The sequence below is a fragment of the Scyliorhinus torazame genome, chromosome 18 (genome assembly GCF_047496885.1).
Source record: "Scyliorhinus torazame isolate Kashiwa2021f chromosome 18, sScyTor2.1, whole genome shotgun sequence".
Lineage (NCBI taxonomy): Eukaryota > Metazoa > Chordata > Chondrichthyes > Carcharhiniformes > Scyliorhinidae > Scyliorhinus > Scyliorhinus torazame.
Genome location: NC_092724.1, coordinates 42640557 through 42654918, shown reverse-complemented (window position 1 = coordinate 42654918; position 14362 = coordinate 42640557). Strand labels below are relative to the sequence as shown.

Below are 14362 nucleotides of genomic sequence, written 5' to 3'. Positions count from 1 at the left end.
TTTGATGCAGCTGGATAGGATGTAGAAGCGATATGCTTTTCTTTTTTTTAAAGAAAATATTTTATTGAAGCATTTGTAATTTTCACAGTTGAACACATTAACATCTCAGAGACAACCGTGCGGGCCGACACATGCAAAGAGCCCCCCCCCCCCCAATATTGCCAATTCTGGACTTGGAGTTACCCTTCCTTCCAGGACTTCTGACATAACATCCGCAAATCCCTGCCAGAATCCCCTCAATTTCGGACATGCCCAAAACATATGTACATGGTTTGCCGGGCTACCCCTACACCACCCACATCTGGCAATATGTTTTTCTTAACATCCATCTCAACTTTTACTGTACCTTCCAAGATTTCTGCATATACACCCCTGGTGCCTCTGTTCCTGTGCTTGCTTTAAAATTATACCAATTAGTTTATATTGACTCTTCCTACCATAATGTACCACTTCACACTTCTCTGTATTAAATTTCATCTGCCACATGTCTGCCCATTTCATCAACCTGTCATGCCTCCGGAAATCTGTTATTATCCTCCATAGATAGAATCATAGAATTTACAGTACAGAAGTAGGCCATTCAGCCCATCGAGTCTGCACTGGCCCCTGGAATGAGCACCTTACTTAAGCCCACCCCTCCATCCTATCCCCATAACCCCACCTAACCTTTTGGACACTAAGGGGCAATTTAGCATGGAAAATCCACCTAACCTGCACATCTTTGGACTGTGGGAGGAAACCGGAGCAACCGGAGGAAACCCATGGAGACACGGAGAAGACAGTACAAACTCCACACAGACAGTCACGCAAGGCTGGAATTGAACCCGGACCCTGGGGCTGTGAGGCAGCAGTGCTAACCACTGCCACCGTGCCGCTCTGCGTTTCTGAATTTCTTGCCATCTGCAAACTTTGAAATCCTATCCTGTACATGCAATTCCAGGTTGTTAACTTACATAAAAAAACAGCAGCGGAATGCCACGGTCACCATTACATTCTGCTTTTTGTCCTTAACCAACATTTTATAAAGGATTAGCATAATTTCTTTGCAGAATACGTTTCAGAGAATCCAGTGCTTGCAGAACTGCTTGCATTGTTTATAACAGCAGATTGTGAAGCTGATTTTAGTTCTTCACCTGTCTAATTAATCTCTCTTTTTAATATATCCTTAGCTTGATTGAAGATTGCCTCCCTCCTCTACACTATTCTCCATCAAAACGTATATCACCTGCAAAACGCAAGCAATATTACATCAACCAAGCAATTCGGAATTCTGATCTCATTCCCAAGGCAAAAGGAAAAAAAAGTCTGAGGAGACTTGAGAACAGTAAGAAATGCATATTAAGAATGCAGAATTTTCATGGTGCTCATTTTCTGTTACAAGCAAGAGTGACACTTTGAATACAGTTCATTACCATGTAGGGGTTAATGGTTGGTATGGCATCATTTTGTGCTGGGCTAAATCGAATTTAACCATGTATTCAGAAAAAATATAGACAGTATGGGATTTTGGGCTCTTTTGGAAGGTAGCTGGTTTCCAATGCTTGCAGTCAGCGGAAAAAACAACTTAACTTCCCTGATGGTTTGTTGATCAAATTCACCTCCTAATGTGGAAATAAAGAGAACTCACAATCATTTAGCCTCTTTCTCAATCACCGGATTCTGAAAAGCATTTTACAATCAATCAATTAGTTTTGAAACATAGTCACATGTGTTGGCAAACAGTTCAGCAGATATTTGCAGAACCTTGCACATCCTTACTTTTCAGATAGCAATCCAATTCCCTTTTAAAAACCTCAATCGAACTTGCCTCCACCCTCTCAGGAAGTTCGTTTGAGGTTCCAACCACCCACTGGGTCAAAAATATTTTCCTCATTTCACTTTTACTCTTTCTGCCAATTATTTTGAATCTGTGCTCTCTGATTCTTGAGTGGGAACAGTTTCCCGTTGCCATTATTCATAGAATCCCTACAGTGCAAAAGGAGGCCATTCGGCACATCAAGTCTGCACCGACTCTCTGAAAGAGCCAGGGGCAGGCACCCACCTTATCCCCATAACCCAGTAACCCCACACTTAAGACCTTGAACACTAAGGGGCAATTTAGCATGGCCAATCCACCTAACCTGCACATCTTTGGACTGTGGGAGGAAACCGGAGCACCCGGAGGAAACCCACGCACACACGGGGAGAAAGTGCAAACTCCATACAGGCAGTTACCCGAGGCAGGAATTGAACCCTGGTCTCTGGCGCTGTGAGGTAGCAGTGCTAGGCGCTGTGAGGTAGCAGTGCTAAACGTTGTGTTACCGTGCCACCTGAATCATTATTGATTCAGTTCATGTTTGACATTTAAACATTTTTGGCATACGAGCATAACAACATGAAATTAAAAATAAGATGGTGTAAACACAAATAATCACAACAGTTCAGACGATCTTTATCTTTCTCCATTGGTGAATATTTCACCATTTGGAGCACAGGGTAAAACATTGTTTCCTTGTTGCATTACAAGAAGGCATTAAAACATTTGTAACTTATTGCTTTGAAGAAATTGATGTTAGCTGTTTTCCAGCATTGCTTTGTACACAGACTGTGGCTTTATGGCGAAGAATCCAGTCAGCTCCTCTTCCAAAAACTCCAGAGTACCCTGAATGACCCTGTCCATACTTCTCAGGATCTTGAATATCTCTATCAAGTCTCCTCTCAGCCTCTTCATTTCTCCAAGGAAAACAGCCCCAACTTCTCTAATCTATCCTCATAGTTACCGTTCATTTATCCCTGGAATAATTCTTGTGAATCTCCTCTGTACTCTCTCCAATACCTTCACATCCTTCCTCAAGCATGGTGCCCAGAACTGGATGCAGTCTCCAGACAAGTGCCTTACACAAGTTCAACATGACCTCCTTACTCTTGTATACTCAATGTCTCTATTAATAATGTCCACATCAACTCCTAACTCTCAGATGCCTAGATCCACTGCAATTCGCATACCGCCGCAACTGGTCCACAGTAGACGCCATCTCCCTGGCCATACACTTATCCCTAGAGCATCTCGACATTAAGGACTCCTACGTCAGACTCCTATTTATTGACTACAGGTCCACCTTCAACACCATAATCCCAGCCAAGCTCATATCAAAGCTCCAAAACCTAGGACGTGGCTCCTCACTCTACAACTAGATCCTTGACTTTCTGACCCATAGACCACAATCAGTAAGGATAAACATCTCCTCCACGATAGTCCTCAATCCTGGGGCCACTACTATACTCCCTACACATGCACGCAAATGTGTGGCAAAATTTGGCTCCAACTCCATCTACAAATTTGCTGACGACACAGCTGTAGTGGGTCAGATATCGAACAACAATGAGTCAGAATACAGGAGGGTGATAGAGAACCTAGTGGAGTGGTGTAACACCAACAATCTCTTCCTCAATGTCAGCAAAACTAAAGAGCTGGTCATTGACTTCAGGAACCAAAGTATTGTACATACCCTTGCCTGAATCAACATGGCTGAGGTGGAGATGGTTGACAGCTTCAAATTCCTAGATGTGCACATCACCAACATCTGTCCTGGTCCACCCACGTCGCCGCTATGACGAAGAAAGCCTATACTTCCCCAGGAAACTAAGGAAATTCGGCCTGTCCACATTGAACTTACCAACTTTTACAAGTGCACCATAGAAAGTATCCTATCTGGCTGCATCACAGCCTGGTATGGCAACTGCTTGGCCCAAGACCGTAAGAAACTACAGAGAGTCCTGAACACCGCCCCATCCATTTTACAAACCCGACTCCCATCCATTGACTCTGTCTACACCACCCGGGTTATTCACTCTTCCAACTTCTTCCATCGGACAGGAGATACAAAAGTCTGAGAACACACACCAACGGGTTCAAAAACAGCTTCTTCCCCATTGTTACTGGACTCCTAACCACCCTTTTGTGGACTGATCTGATTACTTCACACATATTCTCTACTGAGTAGTACTTCAACCAATGCCTATGTATTTACATTGTGTATTTTATGTTTGCTCTGTTATGTATTTTCTTTTCATGTATGGAATGATCTGTCTGAGCTACATGCAAACAATACTTTTCACTGTACCTCGGCCCACATGATAAACAAATCTAATCCAATAATAAAGCCTAAGAATGGGCGGCATGGTAGTGCAGCGATTAGCACTGCTGCCTCACGGCACCGAGGACGCGGTTTCGATCCCGGCCCTGGGTCACTGACAGTATGGAGTTCGCATTTCTCCCAGTGTCTTTGTGGGTCTCACCCCCACAACCCAAAGATGTGCAGGGTAGGTGGATTGGCCATGCTAAATTGCTCTTTAATTGGGAAAAAAAAGAATTGGGTACTCTAAATAAATAAAAAAAGTAACGCCTAAGATGCTATTTGTTTCATTAACTGCTCGCTCAACATGTCCTGCCATCTTCGATGAGTTATGTACACATACAGTAAGGAGGTGGTGTTAGAAGGCTATCTTACCTAAAATAGATAAGGTTTCAGGAACAGATGAGATGCGTTGAAGGTTACGGAGGGAAGTGAGAGTGGAAATTGCAGCTTTGTTGAAAACTGTACACACTGGTGGGGAAACCTGCCACTGCTCATTTGAGTTAAGATTGTGTGTGATTATGGGGAATTTGGAGGTGCTGGGAATCGCATGTCATGGCTACTGTCGTCCATCTCATTAGGAAACCTCCGAGGGGAGAAAGCTTGACAAGTTGCTGCAGTGCATCTTGTAGATAATACATACTGCAGAGATGACAGTCCAGTGGGTTGGTATCAAGTTCAGAAATATGGTCTGCAGGGGCAGCACGGTGGCGCAGTGGGTTAGCCCTGCTGCCTCACGGCGCCGAGGTCCCAGGTTCTATCCTGGCTCTGGGTCACTGTTCATGTGGAGTTTGCACATTCTCCCCGTGTCTGTGTGGGTTTCGCCCCCACAACCCAAAGATGTGCAGAGTAGGTGGATTGGCCAAGATAAATTGCCCCTTAATTGGTAAAAAAAATAATTGGGTACTCTAACATTTTTTTTTTTAAAGAAATATGGTCTGCAGTTGGTGCAACTGGCAGAATTGGTAAAGAAGTCAGACCCAGATTGAGAAAGCTCTTTCTTTAAGTCTAGTGGCAACTGGATTCAGTTTAGCCCAGGGAAACTGCAAAAAGTAGAGAACATGGGTGCACTTATGGCAGAGGCTAGTAGCACTGAATCCATGAGATTAATTAGTGTAGACTCAAATTTATGATGTACATATGCTTTGTCTTATTCTTTATTGTAGTAATCTTTTTGTGTAAGTCCTAGTCCCTGGTTCGAGCTTGCCATGTCTGAACTTTGGACTGAAAGAAAGCTGACAATGTCAGGGTGTCCATGATTGGTTATGGTCAATTAAAATTCTGTGAAGCAAAATTGAATATTGTCAAGCCCATTGTCACTGTCTCAGTATAATTACCTCATGATCGTAAATTAATAAATTTTGCTTAAATTCCGGTGGCGGCTATGAAGGAGTAGGTCGCACATTTGGTGTCTCCCACTCGGGTCGGACCTTTGGACCTTTTCCCCCGATTTCCTATCGGACTTGATTGGGTAAATTGATGGTAGAGGCAATTGTGGAGTGGATTCCTACATCGGTGCATGGAGAGGCGGACTAGAAGTGCTCGCAAAGGAAGAAATAGACGTACAGAGAAGGCTTGGGCTGAAACTGCAGTGGGAGAAAGCATGGCGGATGACCGGAGTCCTGGCTTGTCGACCCAGCGGTCAATGGAACAGCTGAGGCAGTTTATTCAGGAGGGTTTCGCCAAGCAGAAGCAGAAATGCTTGGACCCGATTAAAGAATCGATTGCGCGGCTGGAACTTAGATTGGATGCCCAAGATCGGGCGATCCAGAAAGTAGAGAAGGCGCTGGTTGAGCAGGAGGAACATCAAACTGTGGTGGAGTTGGAGGTGGCGATGCTGAGAGACCAGCAGAAGAAGCTCCCGGAGAAGGTGGGAGGACCTAGAGAATAGGTCCTGCCGGCAGAACTTGAGAATCGTCGGTCTCCCGGAGGGGTCCGAAGGAGCGGACCCTGGGGCATACATAGCGGGCATGTTCGAGAAGTTGCTGGAGGATGGGATGTTCCCCCGACCCTTGGAGATGGACACGGCGCACAGAGCGCTCGCGAGGAAGCCGTGAGTCGGGAACCCCCCCGAGGGCAATGGTGGTGAGATTCCACATGTGCTTGGACAAGGAGCGTATTTTACGGTGGGCCAGGCAGATACGGAGTTGTAAATGGGAGAACAGTATCCTGCGGATCTATCAGGATCTGAGTGCGGAGGTGGCCAGGAGAAGAGAGGGGTTCAATCAGATAAAGGCGACCCTTTTTAAGAAAAAGGTGAAGTTTGGACTGCTGTATCCGGCCCGTCTCTGGGTCACGTATGAGGAGCAACATTTTTATTTTGAGTCGCCTGAGGAAGCGATGGACTTCGCTAGGAGGAAAGGACTGGTGGCGGACTGAGGACTTTGAACTTTGCTGCAGCGCTCACGTTAAAAAAGTTTCTTGTTCTTTTTTGGGACGTTATTTGTAATGCCTTCTGTATTGATTTGGGGCCTGTTACAGAGCTGAGTGAGTTAAAGTTTACATTTGCACTGATGAGGGAATGGAGGTGTGTTTGTTAGATGCTGGATCTTCTGTTTGATCTTTTTGTTTATCATGTTTTTTTATTCTTATTTGTAGGGCAATTTTGTTGGGACTGCTTTTCTTTTGAATATGTGTGTTTGAGCGGGGGGAAGGGTGGGGGAATGTCTGGCGCCAAGGGCAGGGGCACCAAGCTAGTTGGGCGGCCTAGCTCACGGAAGCGCAGTGGGGGGTGAGCAGATGTTGTGCTTGTCAAATGGGTCGGTTTACATAGTGCTGTTACTAGGGGGGGGAGGGGGGGAAAATGTTCTGCTGACGACGGAGGGGCTTTTGCTGTGGGACAGAAAGGAGGTCAGGGCCGGAGGCTGCCTGGGGGCGGGCCGGCGGATGCATGGGGTGGAGACTGGCCCAAGAAAGGTGATGGCTGATCAGCGAAGGGGGAGGCGATGAGCCCCCCAACTAGGCTGATCACATGGAATGTGAGAGGGCTAAATGGGCCGGTTAAGAGGGCACGCGTGTTCACGCATTTGAGAGGACTGAAGGCGGACGTGGTAATGCTACAGGAGACGCACCTTCGAGTAACTGATCAGATCAGATTAAGGAAGGGATGGGTCGGACAGGTTTTTCACTCGAGGCTGGACTCGAAGACTAGAGGGGTCGATAAGCGAGTGGTATTTGAGGTGAGAAGAATAGTTGCAGATGTGGGAGGCCGGTACATTATGGTCAGTGGGAAACTGGAGGGGTTGGAGGTGGCACTAGTAAATGTGTGCACACCAAATTGGGATGATGTGGAGTTTATAAAGAGGATGCTGGGGAAGATCCCGACCTGGATTCACATAAGTTGGTCATGGGAGGGGACTTTAACACATTATTGACCCTGGGTTAGACCGTTCGACCTCGGACAGGCAGGGTGCCAGCAAAGGCAAAGGAGCTAAAGGGGTTTATGGAGCAGATGGGTGGGGGGGGGGGCATGGAGATTTGGGCGGCCAAGAGTGAAGGAGTTCTCCTTCTACTCACGTGCATAAAGTGTACTCCCGGATTGATTTTTTAATTTTGAATAGGGCTCTACTGACGGGGGTAGTGGACACGGGGTATTCGGCGATCACAATCTCAGATCATGCCCCGCACTGGGTTGACCTACAGGTTAGCAGGGAGAGTAGCCAGCGCCCGCACTGGAGGCTGGACGTGGGACTTTTAGCTGACGAAGAGGTGTGCGGGCGGCTGAGGAAATGTATTCAGAACTACCTGGAAGTCAATGACACTTGTGAAGTTTCGGCAGCGGCGGTCTGGGAGGCATTGAAGGCGGTGGTTAGAGGGGAGCTGATCTCGATACGGGCCCATAGGGAGAAGGCAGACAGAGCAGAGACGGACCGACTGATAAAGGAAATACTACAGGTCGACAGGAGGTATGCGGAGACCCCAGAGGCAGGGCTTTTAAGGGAACGACGGAGGCTACAGACGGAGTTTGGCTAGTTAACTACAGGAAGGGCAGTAGAGCAGCTGAGGAAGGCAAGGGGGGCGATCTATGAGCATGGAGAGAAGGCCAGCAGAATGCTCGTGCAGCAGCTTAGAAAGAGGGAGGCAGCCAGGGAGATTGGGAAAGTAAAGGATGGGGACGGGGACCTGGTTGGAGACTCAGCAGGGGTGAATAAGGTGTTCAAGGAGTTTTACAGTAGGCTGTATGGGTTGGAACCCCCAGCTGGGCCGGAAGGGATGAGGCACATTTTAGGGGGGCTGAATTTCCCGAAGGTGGACAGGGGGTTGGTAGAAGGGCTGGGGGCCCCGATCGGGTTGGAAGAGATAGCAGATGGTCTGAAGGCCATGCATTCGGGTAAAGCCCCGGGGCCGCACGGGTACCCAGTGGAGTTTTATAAAATGTTCTCTGGGATATTGGGGCCGCTGTTGATGAGGACATTCAATGAGGCAAGGGAGTGTGGGGTGCTTCACCCGATGATGTCACAGGCCACGATCTCATTGATCCTGAAGCGGGACAAGAACCCGGAGCTATGTGGGTCCTACAGGCCGATATCCCTATTGAATGTGGACGCCAAACTGCTGGCCAAAATCCTGTCCTCTAGGATTTTAGACGGTGTTCCAGACGTGATTGGGGAGGATCAGACAGGGTTCGTTAAGGGTAGGCAGTTGGTGGCCAATGTAAGAAGGTTGTTAAATGTGATCATGATGCCCCCAGAAGGTAGGGATGTGGAGGCAGTGGTTGCAATGGACGCAGAGAAGGCTTTTGATCGGGTGGAATGGGAATATCTGGGAGGTACTGGGATGGTTCGGATTTGTGCGGGGCTTTATTGACTTGGTCAGGTTGTTGTATCAGGCTCCTGTCGCGAGCGTACGGACGAATCGGATAACATCGGACTATTTCAGGCAACATCGGACTAATTCAGGCTGCATCGAGGGACGAGACAGGGATGCCCCCTCTCCCCACTGTTGTTCGCGTTAGCCATAGAGCCGCTGGTAATTGCGCTGAGAGCCTCAAGGGGCTGGAAGGGGCTGATCCGGGGGGGGAGTGGAACACAGAGTCTCGCTTTATGCAGATGACTTGCTCCTGTATGTATCGGACCCACTGGAGGGGATGGAAGAAATTATGAGGATTTGGGTGGAATTTGGCCTGTTTTGGGGATATAAACTAAATATGGGGAAAAGTGAGATGTTTGCGGTCCAGGCAAGGGGACAGGAGAGGTGATTGGGGGGAGCTTTCGGTACCTAGGTGTCCAGGTGGCACGGGAATGGGAACGGCTACACAAGCTAAATCTGGCCCGACTAGTCGACCAAATGAAGGACGATTTTCGGAGGTGGGACATGCTCCCGCTGTCACTAGCTGGGAGGGTGCAGACAGCGAAAATGACAGTCCTCCCAAGATTCCTGTTTGTGTTTCAGTGTCTCCCCATCTTTATTCCGCGGTCCTTTTTTAAACGGGTCAATAAGGTAATCACTGGCTTTGTATGGGTGGGTAAGATCCCGCGAGTAAAAAGGGGATGCTAGAGCGGAGCCGGGGGGAGGGCGGGCTGGAGCTGCCGAACTTCAGTAATTACTATTGGGCGGCGAATATAGCCATGATCAGGAAGTGGGTGGTGGGGGGAGGGTCGGTATGGGAGCATGTTGAGGCGGCTTCGTGCAAGGGCACCAGTTTGGGGGGGTTGGTTATGGCACCTCTGCCATTCCCACCGGCACGGTACTCCACCAGCCCCGTGGTGGTGGCGGCCCCGAGGGTCTGGGGGCAATGGAGGAGGCATGTGGGGGCGGAGGGAGCATCAGTGTGATCTCCAATCTGTAATTATCACTGGTTTGCCCCGGGAAGGACGGATGGAGGGTTTCGGAGATGGCAGAGCGCAGGGATTGAGAGGATGGGAGATATGTTTATAGAGGGGAGCTTTTGTAGCCTGAGGGAGCTGGAGGAGAAATTTGGATTGGCGAGGAGAAATGAATTTAGGTACCTGCAGGTGTGGGACTTCTTACGTTAGCAGGTTTCAACCTTCTCGCTCCTACCACCAAGGGGGATACAGGACAGGGTAGTTTCTAGAGTGTGGGTGGGAGAAGTGAGGGTTTCTAACATTTACAAGGAACACATGGGGTCAGAGGAGACGCAGACTGAGGAGTTGAAACGCAAGTGGGAAGAGGAGTTAGGAGGAGAGATAGAGGATGATCTCTGGGCGGACGCGTTGAGTGGAGTCGACGCGTCCACAACATGTGCCAGGCTCAGCCTGATACAATTTAAGGCCGTTCACTGGGCCCACATGACAGTGGCCCAGATGAGCAGGTTCTTTGGGGTAGAAGATAGGGCCAAGGGTTTATGATTCACGCAAGGTTGCGGGAGGGTCAGCGAACCATGTCCATATGTTCTGGGCATGCCCGAAGCTTAGGGGATTCTGGCAGGGGTTTGCGGAGGTCATGTCCAAGGTGTTAAAAACAAGGGTGGCACCAAGTCCAGAGGTGGCGGTTTTCGGAGTGTCGGAAGACCCGGGAATCCAGGAGGAGAAAGAGGCAGACGTTCTAGCCTTTGCTTCCCTGGTAGCCGGAGTCGGATTCTATTATGTTGGAGGGACCCAAAACCCCCGACAATGACGACGGAGACCTGGCTAACTGACATGGCTAGCTTTCTCCCTCTGTCAATGTTAGGGTTCGCCCGTAGGTGGCAGCCGTTCGTCGACTTCTTTGTGGAAAATTAACCGTCAGCAGAAGGGGGGTGGGGTGCTGGGGGTTAGATTAGTTTAGACTAGGGGGTTAGTAAAGGTGGGACCTGTAAGGGAGGAAGACGGTGTTTGCACTATGTTTATAAATTCATGTACATTGTTTATTTTGTTGTTGTTGTAAAACCATAAATACCTCAATAAAATGTTTTATATAAAAAAAATGTTGCTTAGCCCTCGTATCACTATTTGCAGCATGCGAGAACTAAACTTCACTTTGATTAATTTTTTAATTTAGCTCACTACTTGATGAACCTTGTGGAGAAAGACGACTGCACTAAAGATGAAGGAGACCAGACAGATCCTGCCTCCCCTACGATTTTCACAGAAGCTTGTAGTAATGATGACTATATAGAGGTATTCTAGTTTATTAACTTGAAGTTAGAACTTTACTAATTTGTACCCTGATTAAAATGATCTATAGTCAAAATGACAAATTTACAGTGAATTAATAAATTGGATTCTGTTTGTTGCAAGGGATTCTGAATTTTTCTTGTGACCATTCTTCTGGAGCTCATGTTCTGTAATTCTTCTGTTTATGACTAGAGCCAAGGGTTTATGATCACCAAGTTAAATCTCATAATGAATTCTGTGAATTTTAATCTGCTTGATTTGATTTCACTTAATCAATTCTGTTCATCCTTCTTGGAAAACAGCAAACTAGTGATCTTGTCCCTTAACTTACCTTATGTAAACAGGTATTGTGCACAAAATGTTTCATAGTCATAACTCCTAGCAAAATTCCTGGAAACCATGAACTCTGGTGTCGCATGGCAGTGTAGTGTGAAATTGCTCGTTCGGAGGGATGGTAACAAATATGTAGGCCTCTTTAAATTTCTATTAGCCTACTGGGTGAAGGTGGATATGCATCAAACAGTGAATACGTCTTTTTTTATATATATTTTATTCATGAATTTGCATAAACAAACAACAAAACGAAACAAACAACAGCAGAAGTAAAAATTATACAATGCAATAAATAATCCACAACCACACACCCCCTGCCATGCGCCCCCCCGCCTTCCCCATTTTAATCCCCTTATTCACCCCCCCCCCCCCCCCAATGGTATTGTAGCAAAGTGGTTAGCACTGCTGCTTCACAGCACCAGGGTCCTAGGTTCGATTCCTATCATGGATCACTGTCGGTGCAGAATCTGCACGTTCTCCTTGAATCTGCATGGGTTTCCTCCAGGTGCTCTGGTTTCCTGCCACAAGTCCCGAAAGATGTGCTGTTAGGTAATTTGGACATTCTGAATTCTCCCTCCATGTACCCGAACAGGCACCGGAGTGTGGCGACTAGGGGCTTTCACAGATCCTGCATTGCAGTGTTAATGTAAGCCTGCTTGTAACAATAAAGGTTATTGTTATTCTAAGACCATAAGACATAGGAGCAGAATTAGGCCACTCGGCCCATCGAGTCTGCTCTGCCATTCAGTCATGGCTGATATTGGGGAAGCGGGTGTCGTTCGAGGCACTGAATATTGTAGCGGATAATGGAGGTCGATATGTGATGGTGAGTGGTAGGTTGCAGGGGGTGCGGGTGGTACTGGTGAATGTATATGCCCCAAATTGGGATGATGCCGGATTTATGAAACGCATGCTGGGTCGGATTCCGGATCTGGAGGTAGGAAGCTTGATAATGGGGGTGGACTTCAACACGGTGCTGGACCCAGCACTGGACCGTTCTAGGTCCAGGACGGGTAAGAGGCCGGTTGCGGCCAAGGTGCTCAGGGGGTTTATGGACCAGATGGGGGGAGTGGATCCATGGAGGTTTGCCAGGCCGCAGGCCAGGGAATTTTCCTTCTTTTCGCACGTCCATAGAGCCTACTCCCGGATAGATTTTTTCATTTTCAGTTGGGCGCTAATCCCGAAAGTGGAGGGAACGGAACATTCGGCCATAGCCATCTCGGACCACGCCCCGCATTGGGTGGAGCTGGAGTTGGGGGAGGAGAGGGACCAGCGGCCACTGTGGCGCCTCGATGTGGGACTGTTGGCGGATGAGGGAGTGTGCGGGCGGGTGCGGGGGTGTATTGAAAGATACTTGGAGGCCAACGACAACGGGAAGGTGCAGGTGGGGGTAGTCTGGGAGGCGTTGAAGGCGGTGGTCAGGGGAGAGTTAATCTCCATTAGGGCCCACAGGGAGAAGAGAGAGAGGAGGGAGAGGTTGGTGGGGGAGATTTTAAGGGTGGACAGGAGTTATGCAGAGGCCCCCGAGGAGGGGCTACTTGGGGAGCGACGGAACCTCCAGACGGAATTCGACCTGATGACCACGGGGAAAGCAGAGGCACAGTGGAGGAAAGCGCAAGGGGCGGCGTATGAGTATGAGGAGAAGGCGAGTCGGATGCTGGCACATCAGCTTCGTAAGAGGGAGGCAGCGAGGGAGATTGGTGGAGTTAAGGATAGAGGGGGGAATACGGTGCGGAGTGCGGTGAGAATAGACAAGGTATTTAGGGACTTCTATGGGGATCTGTACAGGCCTGAGCCCCCAGTGGGGGAGAAGGGGATGCGACGATTCCTAGATCGGCTGAGGTTCCTGAGGGTGGAGGAGGAGGAGGTGGCTGGCTTGGGGGCGCCGATTGGGCTGGAGGAGCTGATTAAAGGATTGGGGAGCATGCAGGCGGGGAAGGCCCCGGGGCCGGATGGGTTCCCGGTTGAATTTTACAGGAAATACGTGGACCTGCTGGGCCCGTTGCTAGTGAGGACTTTTAATAAGGCGAGGGAGGGGGTGACCTTGCCCCCGACAATGTCCAGGGCGCTGATTACTTGGATCTTGAAGCGGGACAAGGATCCATTGTAATGTGGGTCGTATAGACCGATCTCGCTCCTCAATGTTGACGCTAAGTTGCTGGCGAAGGTGCTGGCTACGAGAATTGAGGACTGTGTCCCGAGGGGATTCATCAGGACCAGACGGGATTTGTGAAGGGTAGGCAGCTAAATACAAATGTGCGGAGGCTCCTCAATGTGATTATGATGCCCTCGGTGGAGGGGGAAGTGGAGGTAGTGGCAGCTATGGACGCGGAGAAGGCCTTTGATCGGGTGGAGTGGGAGTATCTTTGGGAAGTGTTGCCGAGGTTTGGGTTCGGGGAGGGTATCATCAGTTGGGTCAGGCTGCTGTATAGAGCCCCGGTGGCGAGTGTGGCTACGAACCGGCGGAGGTCGGAGTACTTTCGGCTTGTTGTTTGCACTGGCAATTGAGCCGCTGGCCATTGCACTGAGGGAGTCCAGGAAATGGAGGCGTTTGTTCCGGGGGGGAGAGGAACACCGGGTGTTGTTGTATGCCGATGACCTGTTGGTGTATGTTGCAGACCCAGTGGAGGGGATGGCGGAGGTAATGCAGAGCCTTAGGGAGTTTGGGGACTTTTCGGGGTATAATCTCAACGTAGGGAAGAGTGAGCTCTTTGTGGTGCATTCAGGGGACCAGGGAAGGGGGATAGACGAGCTACCGCTGAAGAGGGCGGAAAGGAGTTTTCGGTACCTAGGAATCCAAGTAGCTAGGAGTTGGGGGGGACCTGCACAAGCTCAATTTGACACGGTTGGTGGAGCAGA

General features: G+C 48.9%; 1 protein-coding gene across 2 annotated transcripts in view; it reads left to right on the top strand.

Annotated features, from left to right (window-relative positions):
- Positions 1-14362, top strand: part of r3hdm4 (R3H domain containing 4) — a 40848-nt gene that overhangs the window by 13020 nt on the left and 13466 nt on the right. For both annotated transcript variants that reach the window (XM_072482673.1, XM_072482672.1), the window contains exons 2-3: positions 1170-1324; positions 11055-11173. In XM_072482673.1, the coding sequence (XP_072338774.1) occupies positions 1170-1324; positions 11055-11173 (274 nt within the window). The remainder of the gene's footprint in view (positions 1-1169; positions 1325-11054; positions 11174-14362) is intronic.